Raw genomic sequence first — 17,350 nt, forward strand, 5'->3', positions numbered from 1 at the left:
CAAATCATTAGAGACAGGAAGCAAATTAGTATTTGAGTATTTGCCAGTGGTTGGAAGGAGTCAGAATAGCAAGTGACTGTTTATAGGTACAGGGTTTCTCTTTGGAGTGATGAGTATTTCCTGGAATTAGATAGCAGTGATGATTATACAGCCTTGTGAATATGCTAAAAACCAGTGAATTCTATGCTTTAGAAGAATGAATTTTTATAGCATAGCTTAATTTTGAAGTATAGCTTAATTTTTAAAAATTAGGTAGATCTGGGTTCAGCTTGCTACTTGCTAGCTGTTTAGCCTTAGGCAAGCTACCTAACCTCTCTGGGCCTCATTTTCTCATCTATAAAACAGATATTAAAAGAGTATTTATTTCCAGGGTTATTATAAGTATTAAATGAGTGAGCTTAAAGTACCTAGCAGGGTACTGGCACGGGGTAATAACATGTAGTAATCATTAGCTAATGTTACTGCTGACACAACATCTGTCTCAACTCAACCATCCTGTCACCTCCCTTTTCTTTTTATAATATAGGAAACCTTTTCACTAATGGGACAATTTACTTGAAAGTATCTTGTAATCCCTGATTTGTAATGCAGTTGCGTGTACAAATTCTGATGTGGTTGATAAATACAAGGGAGTCATTACTCATTGTTCTGTATGAATTCTAGCCCACACCAGTGTTCTCTATGTCACCACAAGGGAGATGTGTTTTATTCACCGATATCCAGATATCTACCCAGTTTTAGTGCATTACACTTACCACTTACCCCCAAGAGCTTTTATTTTTTTATTGGTGTTCAATTTGCCAACATATAGAATAACACCCAGTGCTCATCCCATCTACACACTCCATGTGTAGAGCGCAGAACAGCCCTAAGAAGTGGGGCAAGGCCTCTGCTGTGCCTGATGAGGTGAGCATCAGGCTCAGTGCAACATGGGGGCCTAATCTTGTTTTCATCCCATGTGCCGCCCTCCATCAACCCCTGCCCAGGGTGCCAGGGCTCTTATCAAGGCAAAGTAAGAAAATTAAGAGGAATTCTTTCTTTCTCAAAGAGTCTGGGTTCCTGGGGCTGACTTGGATTATATTCATTCCCTTGGAAATGATGTGGGATGGAGCATCTCAGTTTCCTAATGGAATAACTCACCTCGCTGTTTAACAGTACTGATGTGTTACTCTCTGCCACCCCCTTCTTTCCTGTGCAGGGAGCATGTTGGGAAAAAGAAATCTGGTAAGAATATTTTCCTTTTTCTCCTATTCATTTAACGTTCAACATACCCTCCTGAACACCTGTGATCACCAGGCCCTGGGCACTGCCTGGGGGATAAGCATGTGGCTGGGTGGGTGGGTGGATGGATGGATGGATGGATGGATGGATGGGTTGATGCTTGATTGATTGGTTGATACTCCAGCCTGTTTCTCAAAAAAACAATTGGAGGTTTTTGCATCCTATACCAAAAAGTTGCAGAGTGGATGGGACGCCTGGGTGGCTCAGTGGTTGAGCATCTGCCTTTAGCTCAGGTCGTGATCCTGGGGTCCTGGGATCGAGTCCTGTATTGGGCTCCCTTCAGGGAGCCTGCTTCTCCCTCCGCCTATGTCTCTGCCTCTCTGTGTGTCTCTCATGAATAAATAAAATATTTATTTAAAAAAAGGTTACAGAGTGGTTAAGACCTGCTGTTTTTCCCTGAGAATGCCTCAGAGGAGTGGGGAAACCTGACATCTCCTGACCAGCTGTGGGGGGCTAGATACTTCTCATCTGCTTTAGATGGAGGAATGTGGTGACTCACAGCGGAAAGCATTCCTCCCAGGTGTTGTAAAATCTCAAAAGAGAAGGGATGCTGGGTCTTGAGGAGTGAGCTTTCCACAGAGCGAAGGGTGGTTGAGGCTGAGGAGAGGCACACAGGCGGGTGGCGGGAGCCTCACATATTTGGACCAAGCTTCTATGCTTCAGTTAGTCAGCTGCTATTCTGGGCAGTAGCAGGCCACTCTTTCCAGCACCTCTGGCGCTCACTCCCTTCTCCCGAGCATCCTTTCCCTTCCTTCCCAGCACCCCTTCTCATCCTGGGATGGCACAGTTCTTCTCTCTAGAGCAACGATGTAAAAAGAGAAGGTGAGCATTCAAGTTTGCACAGAGGAATGGCTGAGTCCTCACAGGCCCAATAAATAAAGTTGATAACTTTATTTTTTTTAAGATTTTTTTTTTTAATTTATTCATGAGAGACACAGAAAGAGACACAGAGACATAGGCAGAGAGAGAAGCAGGCTCCCTATGGGAGGCTTGATACGAGACTCTATCCCAGGACCCTGGGATCTTGACCTGAGCCAAACACAGATGCTCAACCACTGAGCCACCCATGAATCCCTGGAGTTGATAACTTTAGATCCACACAGTGTGACCTTTACTTCCAGTGACCCAGGATTATGCTCCCTGACCCCACATATCTGCAAAATGCCCTGCCCACACCACCATGCCTGGAGCCAGCATGGTCTTCAGAGCTTCCAGCAGTCTGAGTTCTTTTATACATCCAGGACTCTGGGAAGATTGAGGGCACTGATAATGATGTGGGGAGAGAGGGACCAAGCAGAGATCCCAGAAGCAAAAAAGGATGCCTCCTTTCATGGCTCTCAGTTCCCTCAGCTGTAAAAGGAGAATAATAATAGTAATCTGTCTTGGAGGATTATTAGAGGATTTATAGTAATATGTATAAAGCACTTAGAACAATGCCTGGCATATTTTAAATGTGACATGTTTGCTGCAGTCTTTATACTGCCACCATTAATTCAAAGCACATGGGTGTCCCTGTCCAAATTTAACAGCTCTGGTCCCTTTACTGCTCCTTGGGTATAAGGCCTGTGGTCAGCTTTACAGGGCTCAGACTGTTCTTGCAAGGCAGAATGGAGAGGAGCTGCATCTCTTGCCTCAAGGTTGGGCGTCTGGAGTGAACGCCCGTCTTTCCCCAACCAGTCTGTTTACAGCTCCACTTTCAAGTTTAATAGCTACTGGCCAGAACCATGGCATCCTGTTAGAGCTGCACATGGTCCTTGATTGCTGAGGATAATGATCGGTTTCTTAGAAAAGAAGAGAGAGGAGAAGACGAACAGCCACTCTTGGGCTGGTCACAGAGTTTCTGGCTTCCAGGGTGCAGAGACTTTCCTGGAGGGAACGGCTAAGGAAGGATTGGAAAGAGACAGCTCTGGTCTACAAAAACCAAAGTGTCTGGTCAGAACAGGCTTGATGAGGGGACTGGTCTGGAAAAGAAAGAAGAGGCTCTAATTTGTGGTGACGACTGTTACACCATTCACCTGCAATGATGGGGGATGGATTTATTTATAGTTCATGGATGGAAAATTGCATCTTTCTTCTTTCAAACTAAGGACCCGTGCTGGGATTAGCTTTATTTTTTTTAATCTGACCTTTGGACGCGTCCTTTTTGTTAGAACTTGCCTTCTTGATTGGCTGTGAAAGGGATTTAAGGTTGGCAGCCCAAACCCTGAGATCTCTGTGCCAGAACTCTGGACTGGAGACAAGCTCATCTGTCTCCAGAATTTGCCAGTCATGGCCAGCCAGCTGACTCCTGCAGACTTTGGCTAATGTGGTCTCAATGTCTGCTCATCTTGCAGGAAAAAAGCCTCCTACCATAAGATTATTTAAAGAGCATCTTTCTTCTTGATTTTTCTACTCTTAAGGAAGCATTCTCTGATTTACTGGTTCTTTCAACAAAACTGGCAGTATAGGGCAGCCCAGGTGGCCCTACGGTTTAGCGCCACCTTCAGCCCAGGGCCTGATCCTGGGCTCCCGGGATCGAGTCCCACCTCAGGCTCCCTGCATGGAGCCTGCTTCTCCCTCTGCCTGTGTCTCTGCCTCTCTCTCTCTCTCTCTCTCTCTCTCTCATGAATAAATAAAATCTTAAAAAAAAAAATACTGGCAGTATAGTAAATTTCTGGAAAGAAAATCCCACTGATAAAATTACTTGCTGTATTAGTCTAGCTTGTGCTGCCATAACAAAAATACTATTGACTTAGTGGCTAAAACAACAGAAGCTTATTTCCTCACAAGGATGGAGCCTGGAAGTCTGAGACCAAGGTGCCAGCACCATCAGTTTCCATCAAGAGCCCTCTTCCTAGCTTCTAAACTGCTGACTTCTCGCTCTGTCCTCCATGGCAGAGAGAGAGCAAGAACAAGGTCTCTAGTGTCTCTTCTAATAAAGTCACTGTCCTCATCATGGGGGCCCCACCCTCATGACCTCATCTAAACCTAATTACCTCTAGAGGGCCCGCCTCCACATGCCATCTCATAGTAGTTAAGGCTTCAACATATGAATTTTGGAGGGACAAAATTCAGTCCTTGGCAGTTATCTTTAAAACTCAAGACATGTCATCTGTGAATAAAAATATTCCAGTTAGAAAATTCTATGGTACCTCGGGCACTATACTACTTGAGAATATTTTATAGTCGTTGCTTAATGTGAAAATCACCCTTCCACTGTCGAATCTCTCTACTAACCTCTTCCTTCTCTTATTCCTGATGGACCACAGGAATGGTGTTCCATACATAGGAATACTTAGATTTCAAACTTGCAGTTGCTGGTACTTGGTTAGCTACCGGCATCAACTTCTAGAGATTGCTGTTACAATGAGTTATAGAGCTTGGGCACAATATCGCTGTCCACCAGTAGGTGTCTCCACCTAACACCTAGCTGGCCTGAAGCCTAGTTTGAGAATCCTAGTCAGTCAAAGGAATGACATTTTCATAAGCTGAGTGGTCTGAGTAAAATGAAGACAGAAGACCTGGTGCTGGAAAAGCAGCCCCATGCACTCTCTTCCAAACCACTGAATGGCAGGGAAACGTCAGTGTAAAAGCTGCTGTCCTAGAAGACCAAGGAGATGTAAGACACAGACCTGACCCCTGAGCAAGTCTTGGAGGATGTGCTGGCTTCCCTGAGCCATGTGCCAGTAGAAGATCTTCTCTTGCCAGCCTAGAGTCCTAAACCTTGCTCCCTGACCTCCTCATTTCCTGGATTGGTGTCTTGTGTGCAGTGAGTCTTATGATTTTCTGCTTCTGTCATTGCTCTTCATTCTCCCAAGCCCCCTTGGCAGCCTGGTTGCTCCAGAGAATTGGTGCAGAAATGAATAGATCAGTCCATTGATCAGAATCCTAAAAACTGGGATAACAACCATCAGTTGTCGAAACTGGGTGGCTACAATTAGCTTTTTGGGCAGAGTAACCAGACTTAACTCCACCTTGACTTCATCAAACCTCTGTCCCTCCTTATAGGCAAGAAGGAGTAGTCTTTGGTTGCGCATAAAATTGGACAGGTTCCTGCAATAACTGTCAGCATTATGTGCTCTTAGGAGGAGGCCTGGACCCATGAAAAGCAAAAGAGTTTCTAGAAGTTTCCCTTTGTCCTTTGGTGATTCACTCCACAGATATCCATTGAGTGTCTGTGCTAAGTGTTGACTGAACAAGACAGACACAGTTACTTATTAAGTGTTTATTAGGTACCTACTGTACACCTGACAAGGCTCTAGGTCCCTAGGGAATGCAAAGGTAAACAAGATGTGGGAAGAATTCTTACAGTTTGGTAGGAAAAAGAGGTGGTTAAACACTCTGTTATAGGTGCTATAAAGAAAGGCATTTTAATTTATTTCTGAATGAATTTCTGAGCCTTTAAAGGTGAGTTTTAGAAAAATCTTTTTTTTCCTTCAGATATTTATTGAGCCTAGTAAGTGACATCCACATTCTAGGCCACGGTTTGGCAGGATAGAGACCAGTTACAGGTGTCAGCCGCCTGCCTCCACCATCCCAAAGAATCCTCACTCAGACCCTGGTGCAGAGAATGGGGCCCCCATGAGGATGCGAGTGAAGTCAGATGAGAGGGTGCTAAAAAGATCCACCCGCATCAAACCTGTGGCTGGGTGGGAAAGAATCCAGACCTACCTCCAGGTGGCAGCAGAGAGCTCCCAGGCAAGAGCATAGCCCCTCTGACCCTACCAGCCCCCTGACCTCCTTCAAGGAAGACCTGGACACATCCCTGGGTATTCATCTGAGCAGTGGGCACAGGTTCCAACCTGTCTGTGTAGTGGCTGCTTTTCTCCTGTCTCTCCAGTTCTTTCTCTCAGGTTGAGGCACAGGGAAGCACAGTTGCCTGCATATGGCCCACCTGAGGGCCAGAACAGAAAGGTAGCTGCATGCCTCGGGTTGTGATCTTTAAGGCAGGCTATATCCTGGGATAAAAACTATAGACTCTGGTCTCTACCTGTTGCATTCCCTGGAGAACTTGTCCCCAGCTTGCAATAGCCAGGAGCCTCCAGCAGGCCAGCGTCTGCCCCCACTCATTCACATGATAGGACCTCTGTGAGCACAGTGCCAGGTGGTTCAGGACACTGTCAAGCCTTCTGCTGTCAAGAGCTCCCTATCTAATGGATCCAGCGGGAGGGGCAGTAACCAGCCTACCCGAAGGCCGCTACTGAAAGGCTCAAGCAGCTGGGCTGGCTGAGATGGACTGTCGTACCAGAGGAAACCAGCCCTGTAGCCTGACCTTGGGGAAGGTGCCGGAGGATGAGAGAAGATAGCCCAGAGAGACACAAGAAAATCAGACCCAGCCTGACTGGTCTGAGGGAGTGAGTGCTTGTGGGGAGACCCACAGGAAAGGAAAGCAAGCGGGCCTCAGACCATCCTGCCTTCCCTAGCATCTTTTCTTTCCTCACCTACCCCCACCACGCCGCATCACACTGGAGAGCCTCTAAGCCCAGTGGACCTGGTTTAAGTCTGGCTTTGTCACCATCCAGCTGTGGGACCCAAGGCAAGTCACTTGATGTCTCAAAGCCTCTCTTTTTTTGTCTCTAAAGGCAGGGGAGGTGACAGTACCCGTCTTCCAGGATAGGTGTGTTGACGTAATTTATGTATGATGTGTAGCCTGTGATGGGCATTCATGGGGGGCTACTTCCCTCCTGACCTGCTCCCGATCCTTCGGTCTACATTTCCATCTCTCTCCTCTGCTCTTTCTCTGTTCCCATGCTTTCTCTACCCAGGGCAAACTGGGACCCTCCCGGGTTCCTGTTTCCCTCCATTACCCTCATCCGAGAAGAGCCAAGAAGCAGTGACACTTCACCCTGCTACAATGCCCTATTCTGGTTTTCCACATCACAAATTCAGAGCACATGGTTCTAACAAAGGGCTTTTGTGCTGCTTCTGGATGCTAGAGGCAGGAGCGCACTGGCATGCTGGTAAACACTTCACAACCAGCTTTCTGATCGAAAGCCCTGCTTTGTAGCATTTGCCAATATCCATGGTGTAAATACTCCCACTGTGGCCAGTTTCAAGCTACCAGCAAGGTGTCACCCAATAGAGCTGGGAAGGGAAGCACAGAATCAGCTTAGTGTGAGCTGACCCACACACACCACTCCATTATTTGGTGTGTTTGAACACAGAAATGTGGGATTTCCTGGATATTTCAATTGTTTATGGAAACAATAGGAGGGAATACTGTGAATCAGGACTTTCACAAAATCAGGGCCCTGTGGCCACAAATGTCAGGCTGCCCTCCCACCACATTCACTCTGCTGCTCTGAAAAGGCTGTTCCCTTCTCTTTGGAGTCTCTGAACTCAGATGTCCCTTTACATCACCCATATTATATGATATCTTCCTCTGTTTATCAGATATGTCTTAGTACATAACCAGGACCATGCAACTCCGGAGGGCACAGCATCCTGCGGAAACAGCCTCTCCTGGAGCACCTGTCCATACCCTTCTCTTCTCACTGCCACTGCTCTGGTCCAAAGCTACCATCGTCTCCTGCCTGACAACTCCATGACCTCCATCTGGTCTCCTCCGTTCTTTCTTGCCAGCTTCTAATCTACACTCCATGTGGCAGCCAGAATTACCTTTCTCAAGATGTCAATCTGCATTTTTCATTGCCTTCTTAAAGCTCTTTAGCAGCTTTCTGCTTGAGGGTTAAAAAAAATCAAAACTTCCTGTTCTGACTCATGCCTACCTGTGTATCCTCACTCACTGGGCTTCAGCCCCCTAGCCTCCTCCCCATTCCTAGAAAGCTGTAGGGCCTTTCCTATCTGAGAGGCTGCCTGCATCATTCTCTCCCCATTCTCTCAAGGAGAGAGAACTCATGTCCCCTCCTTAGGGGACCCCCTTGAATGTGGCATCGCCTTTCCCAATCATTCTTGGTCCAGTATCCTGGTTGTCTTCAGCAATGCAGCAATCAAATACTGATACTTTATATCATCCTGTGTACTTATGATTATCTATGTTTGTCCATGTGTCTATCTCTCCCACTAGATTAAGTTACTCGAGGCTGGGAGTCATATCTGTTTTGTTCAGTTTAGTACCCCCTAGCATCTAATAGAGTGTCTGGAACATCACTGGTGACCTCATGAATTCATAGATGGGTGATTTTGGATGGGTGGATGGATGATGAATGGATGTTTGGTTGGATGGATGGGTGAGTCATGGCAGAGGGACAAATGGAAGGAAAGACTGATGTGGGTGAATGCACTTTCCCACTAGGCCACCAGCTTCTTCAGGGCAAGTGCCATATCTTGACCAACTCTGAATCCCCAGTGGCTTGCACATTTTCTGCATCGAATAGGCACTTGGTAAATTTTGACGGTTGCTTGAGCAAATTAATGAAAGAATGAATAGATGAGGTGACCCTTGAAGTAAGCCCTATAATAGCTTCTTTCAGGCTTTGCAATGTTCTCCTGACCCATCCTCTACCCTCCTGGCTCCTGCTCCTTTATGTGTGGGTGGTGGCCAGATGTGACATCTGATAAGGTTTTGTATCTACAGGGGGTGACCTGACCTCAGTGGACCCCATGGTCCTGGAGCAGTACGTGGTGGTAGCAGACTACCAGAAGCAGGAGAGCTCGGAGATCAGCCTCAGTGTGGGGCAGGTGGTGGACATCATCGAGAAGAATGAGTCAGGTAGGGGAATGAAGCCACCTCCCTCCCTGCCCTACACTGTCACCAAGCCCCTAGGACAGGAAAGATTTGGAAACAGAAACTACAGTAGCTGGTCTAAGCTGGGCAGTTTCCATAGATCCAGCTGACACTCTCTTAGAAAGCTACCCCTGTTTGATCACAGTGCTCAAATATCCAACTTGGTCACAACTTACCAGCATCCTGTTGGGTCATTTGTTACCGATTTATTCTGAGGGCCACATTTCATGAATCTGTCTTCTGGTTTCAAAGCACTTGGAGACATGGAATCTAGCATTCCACTGGAAATTTGCCTTTGATTACCACAGGACCCTTCATGAAGGCTCCATCAGCTGTGGGCTCTGGTGGGACAGTCATACCACCTATCTCCTTGCCCCACCCATCATCACAACTTCCACTGGTCATGTACACTGGTCAGGTCTGGAACAGAAGGCAGTATGATCAAACACTTAGCCTTAGTTTCCATCTGAACTCTACATTATACAGCAGTCCAGCTTGCTGCTTCTCTCTAACCCTCAATTCTCCCATATGCAAAATAGAAAAAGCTTCAGGGCACCTGGGTGGCACATTCGGTTGGGCACCTGACTCCTGGTTTTTAGGCTTGGGTTGCAGTCTCGGGGTTGTGGATTCAAGTCCTACATTGGGCTCCACACTCAGCCCAGTGTGCTTGGTACTATCTCTCCCTCTGCCCCTCCACCCTACCCCCGCCCAAAAAAATAAACAAATAAATCTTTTTTAAAAAATAGAAAAAGCTTCTACTTCAAAAAGCTGTTACAAGGATTAAATGAGATACTACTTAGAGTGTGCCTACACCCATGCCCAGCACGTAGTAAGTACTCAAGGATGTGGTTTGCTTTCCTCTTGCCTTCCTTAGCCACAGAGCAGCCGTTGACACCACTGAAGGCAAAGAGCAAGGAGTAGGGGATGAGCAGATCCCTTCCAGGAAAAAAAATGGCATAAACTCACTTTGTTGTGGCTAAAATGTGACATTGTCTAACAATATCATTAGTAGGCCTACCTCTGAGAGACATCCCAATGACTAGATACAGGCCAACAGAGCGGAAGGCCTGTGTTTGCAGCAGCATCTGGATCATGTTACCATTAGTCATAAGATCAGCATTAGCCCACTAAATTCTTTAATTACTCAATATAGCAACTGCCATCCCTGCATCACAGCTAAAGAAACAAGACTCCAAGTACCATGGCCACTCACCCAAGATCTCAAAACAGGTTACCAAGCTGGCATTCCAAACCAATTCCATCTGGCCCCAAGGCCATGCATGTGACTTTCTAATTCCTGGGAATGAGTATATGCAGATTATGGATGTGGCTGGGATGCCCCAATGAAACTAGAAAGGCAGCCCCCACCCCCCTGAGCAGCCTGTGTGCCTCAAGTCAGGAAAAATACATTGCCGGGAGGAAAGTAGCAGCCAGGATGGGGTGTTGAGGATAATAAGCCTGGTATGTGCAAAGGCAAGTGGGGGAAGGGGGCTTCCAGTGGCCACCAAACTGGCAACACTTATGTTTAATTATATTTTACTGACCCAAGTATATGTGGACACATTCTTCTTAAAACATTAATGATAAAGTTAAAATCTGTTGTTTTGGGGCATCCCAGGTGGCTTAGCGGTTTAGTGCCACCTTCAGCCCAGGGCCTGATCCTAGAGACCCGCGATCGAGTCCCACGTCGGGCTCCCTGCATGGAGCCTGCTTCTCTCTGCCTGTGTCTCTGCCTCTCTCTCTCTCTCTCTCTCTCTCTCTCTCTCATGAATAAATAAATAAAATCTTTAATAAATAAATAAAATAAGTAAAATCTGTTGTTTCCATTAGCTTCAACCTTAGTCCCAAACCTTAAGTTTCCAAACCCCAGATAGACCTTCTTTCAGTTTACTATGAATCCTTCTTAATAACTGTATACACATATACACCTGTGTTCACATATGCTGTCCTGTACATAGGCGTATGTGTGTATACATGTCTTCATGCATATGCGTGTATATATGTATATATATGTATATGTTTATTTGTGGCCTGTGTCTCTGCATGTGTGCAGGTGTGTACTCATACATACATAACCATATGCACACACAGTATTTTGTGTGTGTGAATATAATTTTGTAGTTTTTTTAACCCCAGTGGCATCATTCTATATATTTAATCATTTTGATCTGCAATGTGCTTTTTAGTCAACATTTAGCCCTTCTTACTGCTTCAACATCTATATACTATTTGATCTGAATAAACCATATTTTTCTCTAGCATGAACAGTCTGTCCATATGCAAAACACTCATCAGTGAGTGTTTCTTTAGGTTAGATATGAGACATAGTACTAGACCATAGGTACACATATTTTGAATTTTAAGATACTGCCAAATGACCTGCCTCGAAACTGGCCATGGCAATTTATTCTCCCTCTAGCAAAGATGAAGCATTAGTGCAGATGGTTGCGAGCTGAGACTGTGAGGCTAGGACAGCCTAGGACTGAATCCTGACTCTGCCGCTTTCTTTGTGACCTTAGTCAGGTCATTGCCTCTCTGAGCCTCAGCTTCCTCATCTGTAGAATAGGGCAGTCATAGTACACAGCTCATAGGGCTCATGTGAGGACCCAGCCAGTCAGTAGTAGATGTGAAGTGCTGACAACCTGGCACACGTTGCTGTCGTTGTTGTATTGTGACAAGTTTGCTTAATCCCCACACAAATACCTACAAATATGAGTTCTTAAGAAGACATACAACATCTCTCCTAATTTCTAGATTTCCACAGATCTGTCCACCCTGTTCACTCATACCCATGCACACAGTTCCCAGCCACCAAAACTTGTGTTTTATTTTTTATTATTTTTTAAATATTTATTTATTTGAGAGAGAGAGAGCAGGGGGAGGGACAGAGGGAGAGGGAGAGGGAGAGAGAGAATCCCACACAGACTCCCTGCCAAGCATGGAGCCCAATGCAGGGTTCTATCCCATGACCCTGAGATCACAAACCTGAGCCAAAACCAAGAGCTTAACCAACTAAGCCACCAACTGGTGCCCCCCAAAAAATTATATTTTAAAAGGAGTGTCCAGTTGAGTAAAGCAGATGACTTCCATTTCAGGGAGGTCAAAAGCAGAGGCTTCGCTGGAAGACCAGGAAGGCTGCTCAGTAGTCTGCCGCTGCCTTCCCTTCTTTTTGGGGGTCTCCAGGGCTTGGAGGTGTGTGATGTTTGGAAGCAGATCTTGTTTTTCTTTTTCTTTCTTTTTTTAAAAAAAATATTTATTTCAGAGAGAGCACCTGTGTGAGTGGGGGGAGGGGGTGGGTAGGGAAAGAAGCAGCCTCCCCACTAAGCATGGAATCCACACAGGGCTCCCTCCCATGTCCCTAAGGTCATGACCTGAGCTGAAATCAAGAGTCAGCTGGTGCCCCCAGATGCTCTTTCTCCATTTATATTGTGCACAGCCAGTTGGGCCCTGTGATGATTTCTAGTTGCCACAAATTACCACGAACTTAGGGACTTCAAACAATGTAATTTAATCATCCCACAGTCCTATATGTAGGTCAGAAGTCCAAAGTGGGTCCCACTGGGCTAAAATCAAGGTGTTGGCAAGGCTGAGTTCCGAACTGCAAGGTTCTAGATAGGATGTGCTTCTTTGCCTTTTCCAGTTTCTAGAGGCCACCACATCGCTTGGCCCAAGGTCCCTGCCTCCGTCTTCAGAGCCAGCAGTGTTGTACCTCTCTTGTCTTCCTCCACAGCTGCATCTCCCCCAACTCTTCTTCTGCTTTCCCTGTAACTACAGGGGGGCCCCCCAGATGATCCCAGATACCCCCTATTTTAGCTGGGCTGCTTTGTGACCTTAATCCCACTGCCTGCGACCTTAATTACTCTGTGCCATGTAACTTAACATACTCATAGGTTCTGAAGATTAGGACATGGACACCTTTGGCAAGTCATTATTCTGCCTACTACAGGATATGAGCCCTCTCTCTAAAGAAGGAGGGCCTGGGTCTGGGTGAGAGGCCCCTCAGGCAGTTACATCACAAACAGATTTACCCTGACATGAGCAAATGCAAGCTCAGTGTCTCAGCTAAGTCATGAGGGCAGCAGCTTCAGCATCAGACAGCCCTGGGTGCACTAGCAGCTGTGCCCTAAGCTATGTGAACTTGACAAGTCTATTAGCTTCTTGAGGCCTCAGTTTCCTCACCCATGCAATGGGGATGATAATGTGAAGATTAGATAAAACAGTACAAGTAGGAGCGCCTGGGTGGCTCAGTGATTGAGCGTCTGTCTTTGGCTCAAGTCTTGAGCCCAGGGTCCTGGGATTGAATTCCACATCAGGCTCCCTGCAGGGAACCTGCCTATTCCTCTGCCTGTGTCTCTGCCTCTCTGTCTCTCATGAATGAATGAATGAGTGAATGAAGAAATAAATCTTAAAAAAAAAAAAAAAATAGTGCAGGCACCTGGGTTGCTCAGTGGTTGAGCGGTTGAGCATCTGCCTTTCGGCCCAGGGCGTGATCCTGGAATCCCGGGATCAGGTCCCACATCAGGCTCCCTGCATGGAGCCTGCTTCTCCCTCTGCCTGTGTTTCTACCTCTCTCTCTCTCTCTCATGAATAAATAAAATCTTTAAAAAAAAAATAGTGTGAGTAAAATGGTTACATACCCTAGTGCAGGTAGCTACATTCTTTACTCTCATCATTCAGGATGACCTTTCTCTCCCCTGCAGACTCAGGAGTGGGGTTTCTCGTTAGGCTGCCCTGAGCAGTTAGCAGGCAGCTAACACAGGGAGTTGTGTTCGTCTCAATAAGATGGTGACTTTTTTGCTGTACCCCAAGCATTGACTCTTGTAGTGGCTGAATGTGTTATATTCTGACCCCCAGGCTTCACACCCGACCCAACTAACTTCAGTCTGCACTCTCATTTTCCCAGGTTGGTGGTTCGTCAGCACAGCCGAAGAGCAAGGCTGGGTCCCCGCAACCTGCCTGGAAGGGCAGGATGGTATGCAGGATGAGTTTTCCCTACAGCCTGAAGAAGGTAGGAAGGAGCAGGAGCCTTGAATTTGTCGCAGAGACCTGTGCCAGTCATCACCCATGTGGGGGCCTCCCTGCCTACTCCCTCAGTGCCCTTCAGCCTCTGCCCCCCAAATCTCAGTGGCTCACAGGCTCAGGACATGAAGCCAGGCCGTGGGGTTGTGGCTGATGGCAAGCCTGTCTTTTCTTAGGGGCTTTTAGGGGACAACCCTCTCCACCTACCCACTTCCATTACTGGGGAAACTTATCTTCCAGGTGTCCCCAGGGGTGGTTTCTGCGATGCCCCAAATACTAACACCCAACTGTCTCCAAGTTCCCCACTAGAAGCATTCCTGAAACTGGAGGACAAGTTCATCTTAGCTAATAAACAGAAGGCTTTGAGAGCCAGACACACCTGAATGGGAATCAGCTGTGCCACTACGGGCTGAGTTGGGCCAGCAGCTTGACCCCTGTCTGCCCTACCCCCCTCCTCTAAAAATGAAAATGATGATGTCTATATCATGGATTTTTTTTTTTTAATTAAATGGGATTCCACATGCAAAGCCTTTGGCAAAGAACCTGAAACAATAAGTAACTAGAACAGTTATCATATAGCTATGCCTTACCCAGGGTTGAACATTTGGGGCTTTTAGCTGTTTGGGGAAAGCACAAAACCACTTTATCAGAAAGGAAGATAAGAAAGGGGATATTTCTGTGCTCAAAGGTTAATAAAAATGTTTATGTGCTTTTGCATTTAGTTTTATTACAGCCAGCACCCCTCAGAGTGAAACATCTGTTGGTTTGCTCTGTGTTTTGTGGGGCCCTACAGGCCCCAGGGGTTGGGCCAGCTAAAAGAATCAACTCAGATGCAGGGGTTGAGGTATAATGTATAGAAATTGTAACTCCCTTAAATAGTTAATGATGACCATTTACGGGCATCCCTCTGTAAGGGATTGATTATTAACCTCATTTTACAGATGAGACAGGCTCAGAAAGGTAAAGACACTTGCCTGGGGTCACACAGCTAGAAGATGGGAGAGATACCACATTTTCCTGTCTGTACATTTTTCTTCCCCCGACACAAGGGCTTCTCTTAGTGTCTCTTTATAAATCATGCTAGGAATAGAATAAATTCATGCTTGGGTGGCCTCTGCATCCAAGTCCAAGGTTAATACTCAAGGATTTCAAGGATTTAGTCCTTTTGAGACACCTGGGGCTTGGTAGAGGCTCAGAAATAATTACTCCTAAATGGGAACAAGTGCTTGATGTCCCCTTTGCCTCCAGACACTGGAAGTGCTTTCTCCTTACCTGTGCCTTCTCCGCTTCACCTCCACATGCTGCCTGTCCAGTCTCATGGAGGTATTGGTCTTTGCCCCGGCCCGTGGGCCGCCGCCGGACTCTGGGGGACTTGTATGCCATCAGCTGGCGTCAAGGTGCCTACCCTGTGGTTTTCTTCCATGTTCGGTGTTTGGAGCTGGGTCCCTGCATCTGCATGCGCCTTCCTGTTCGAGGACTGCCCGTGCCTGTTGCATGTGAGAAACAGTGCCCTTGTCTGTGCCCTGTGTGTGTTGGCATGGAGGTTTGAGCAGTATTTCTCAGCCTGGGGCTCTAAAGCTTCCCAGGTTAAAAAATAATGCCTGGGGCCTCTACAATGCTGAGCTAGTGACCTGTTTCTTTCATCAGACACATTAGAAGGAAAAGAAACCCACATCAAACTGTCTTAAGTAAAAAGGGAAGTGTACTAGCTCATCACTGAAAAGTCTGGGGAAGGACTAGCTTCAAGCATGACTGGATCCGGGGGCTTGAAAATGTTGTCAGGCCCTGAGACTCACTCTCCCCACCCCTGCTCTGCTTTCTGCCTTGCTGACACCATTTTCTCCTGACAGCAATCTTAAGCACCTTTCGGGGATACCTAACCGAGAGAGCTTCTCCTTCAACACAGGTCCTAGGACTGGTTCTCACTGGTTCTGATAGCTTGGGTCCCGTCCTATCCCTGAACCCATAGCAGTGGCCAGGGGAATGCATACGGCCCCCGTGCTATCCTTGAACCCATAGCAGTGGCCAGGGGAATGCATATGGCACTCTGGTCAGGACAGAGTCATGTACCCCCTTTCCCCCCAGGCAGTGGTGAGGTCAGCCTTCCCCAGACCGTGTGGACAGAGGCTGGTAGTGCCAGCAGAGGAAGAACAGATGGATGCTAAGCAGGCACTGTCAGCAGGCACCTGCCATGCAGTCAGCATGGTCTCCCATTTTAAGCTTTGTTAAGGATCACTGAGTGTTTCACGGAGCCCAGAGAGAGCCTCTGGGTGCCAGAGAATCTCCCTGTGTAATTCAGCAGGAGAATGGGGCCCCACAGGAGTCCAGGGCCCATAGGACTGACTACATTTAGTCTAGGACCCAGGCAGGACCCCTTCTCACCCAACGAGATAGAACTTCTGTGCCTCCATGGGCTTGAATTAGCCCCTGCACCCCTCACAATGCCCACACCCCACCCTGCTGCCACGTGAGTGAGGGAAACAGCTGAGTCTGCTATACACAGGATATGTGTAACTTGAGTCAGCTCAACCCCCACAGAGCAGGTCAGTGGGCTAGATCAATCAATAAATAAACTCCCTGTGTGCTTGCCACCTCTCTCAACACCAGCCGGACAGGCCGCAGACAGCCTGTGGTGTTTTCCCAAAGAGAGAGAGTCGGACCCAACACACTGGCCATCAACATCAGCCCACAGCTGGCTCAGTCACTCCCTGGGGGCTGGAACATAAGCAAAACAGGAAAGTGTCCTCGCCAGGGTCCCCCGGGACACTTACCCGTTCTGTCTCAGCAGTCGCTGCTGACAGTGTGGAGCATGGGAGCTCTACTCTTGTTCTCCAGAGGGCCCTAACAGAGTGCGACAATGAGCAGTCTCCCAGCAGAGCCTGAGCAATGGCTCCGTAGCTTTGAGGGGAAGGAATGGGGAAACCACTGAGAGAGGTAGAAGGCACCTCAGTTACACTAATGAAAATTGAAGCAGGCAGTAATTTTATTGTGCATGTGTGTGTGTGTGTATGTATGTTTATATATAAAATCATTATGTGGCACACTTAAAACTGAGACAGTGTTAAATGTCAATTATATCTCAATAAAATAGCCAAAATATTAAAAATAAAATTAAAGCTTCAAGCATGGTTGGATCCAGGGGCTTGAAAATAATTAATGAAAAACAAAGATCAGTTACCAGCTAGGTAATGAAAATTTCCTTAAAAATTAAGGAAGGTCCCAGTGAAGAAACAGTCACATGTCTTACCTCCTGTCCTAGTCCCAGAGCCTGTAAAGGTGAACCCACTGGGGCTGGCTGGGGGAAAGGAGGAAACTTGCTCCAGAAGGAACTGTCTGAGGGATCATAAGGGATTTCTAAACATGGGAAAAGGGAATAAATCATTT

At 46.9% G+C, this 17,350-nt stretch overlaps 1 protein-coding gene and 1 non-coding gene across 3 annotated transcripts in view; both read left to right on the forward strand.

Moving 5' to 3' along the window:
• The window catches only part of SH3PXD2B (SH3 and PX domains 2B), a 100,838-nt gene that overhangs the window by 61,564 nt on the left and 21,924 nt on the right, over positions 1-17,350 (forward strand). The window contains exons 6-9 of one of the 2 annotated variants that reach the window (XM_077895526.1): positions 1,199-1,224; positions 8,798-8,932; positions 13,851-13,955; positions 15,280-15,363. In XM_077895526.1, coding sequence (XP_077751652.1) covers positions 1,199-1,224; positions 8,798-8,932; positions 13,851-13,955; positions 15,280-15,363 — 350 coding nt within the window. The remainder of the gene's footprint in view (positions 1-1,198; positions 1,225-8,797; positions 8,933-13,850; positions 13,956-15,279; positions 15,364-17,350) is intronic. The other variant, XM_077895527.1, reaches the window with a different exon arrangement.
• On the forward strand, positions 17,184-17,308 carry LOC144313185 (small nucleolar RNA SNORD22). Its single transcript, XR_013378908.1, has one exon. It is a non-coding gene; the product is annotated as a small nucleolar RNA SNORD22 (small nucleolar RNA).

Source organism: Canis aureus, chromosome 4 (genome assembly GCF_053574225.1).
Source record: "Canis aureus isolate CA01 chromosome 4, VMU_Caureus_v.1.0, whole genome shotgun sequence".
Classification (NCBI taxonomy): Eukaryota; Metazoa; Chordata; class Mammalia; order Carnivora; family Canidae; genus Canis; species Canis aureus.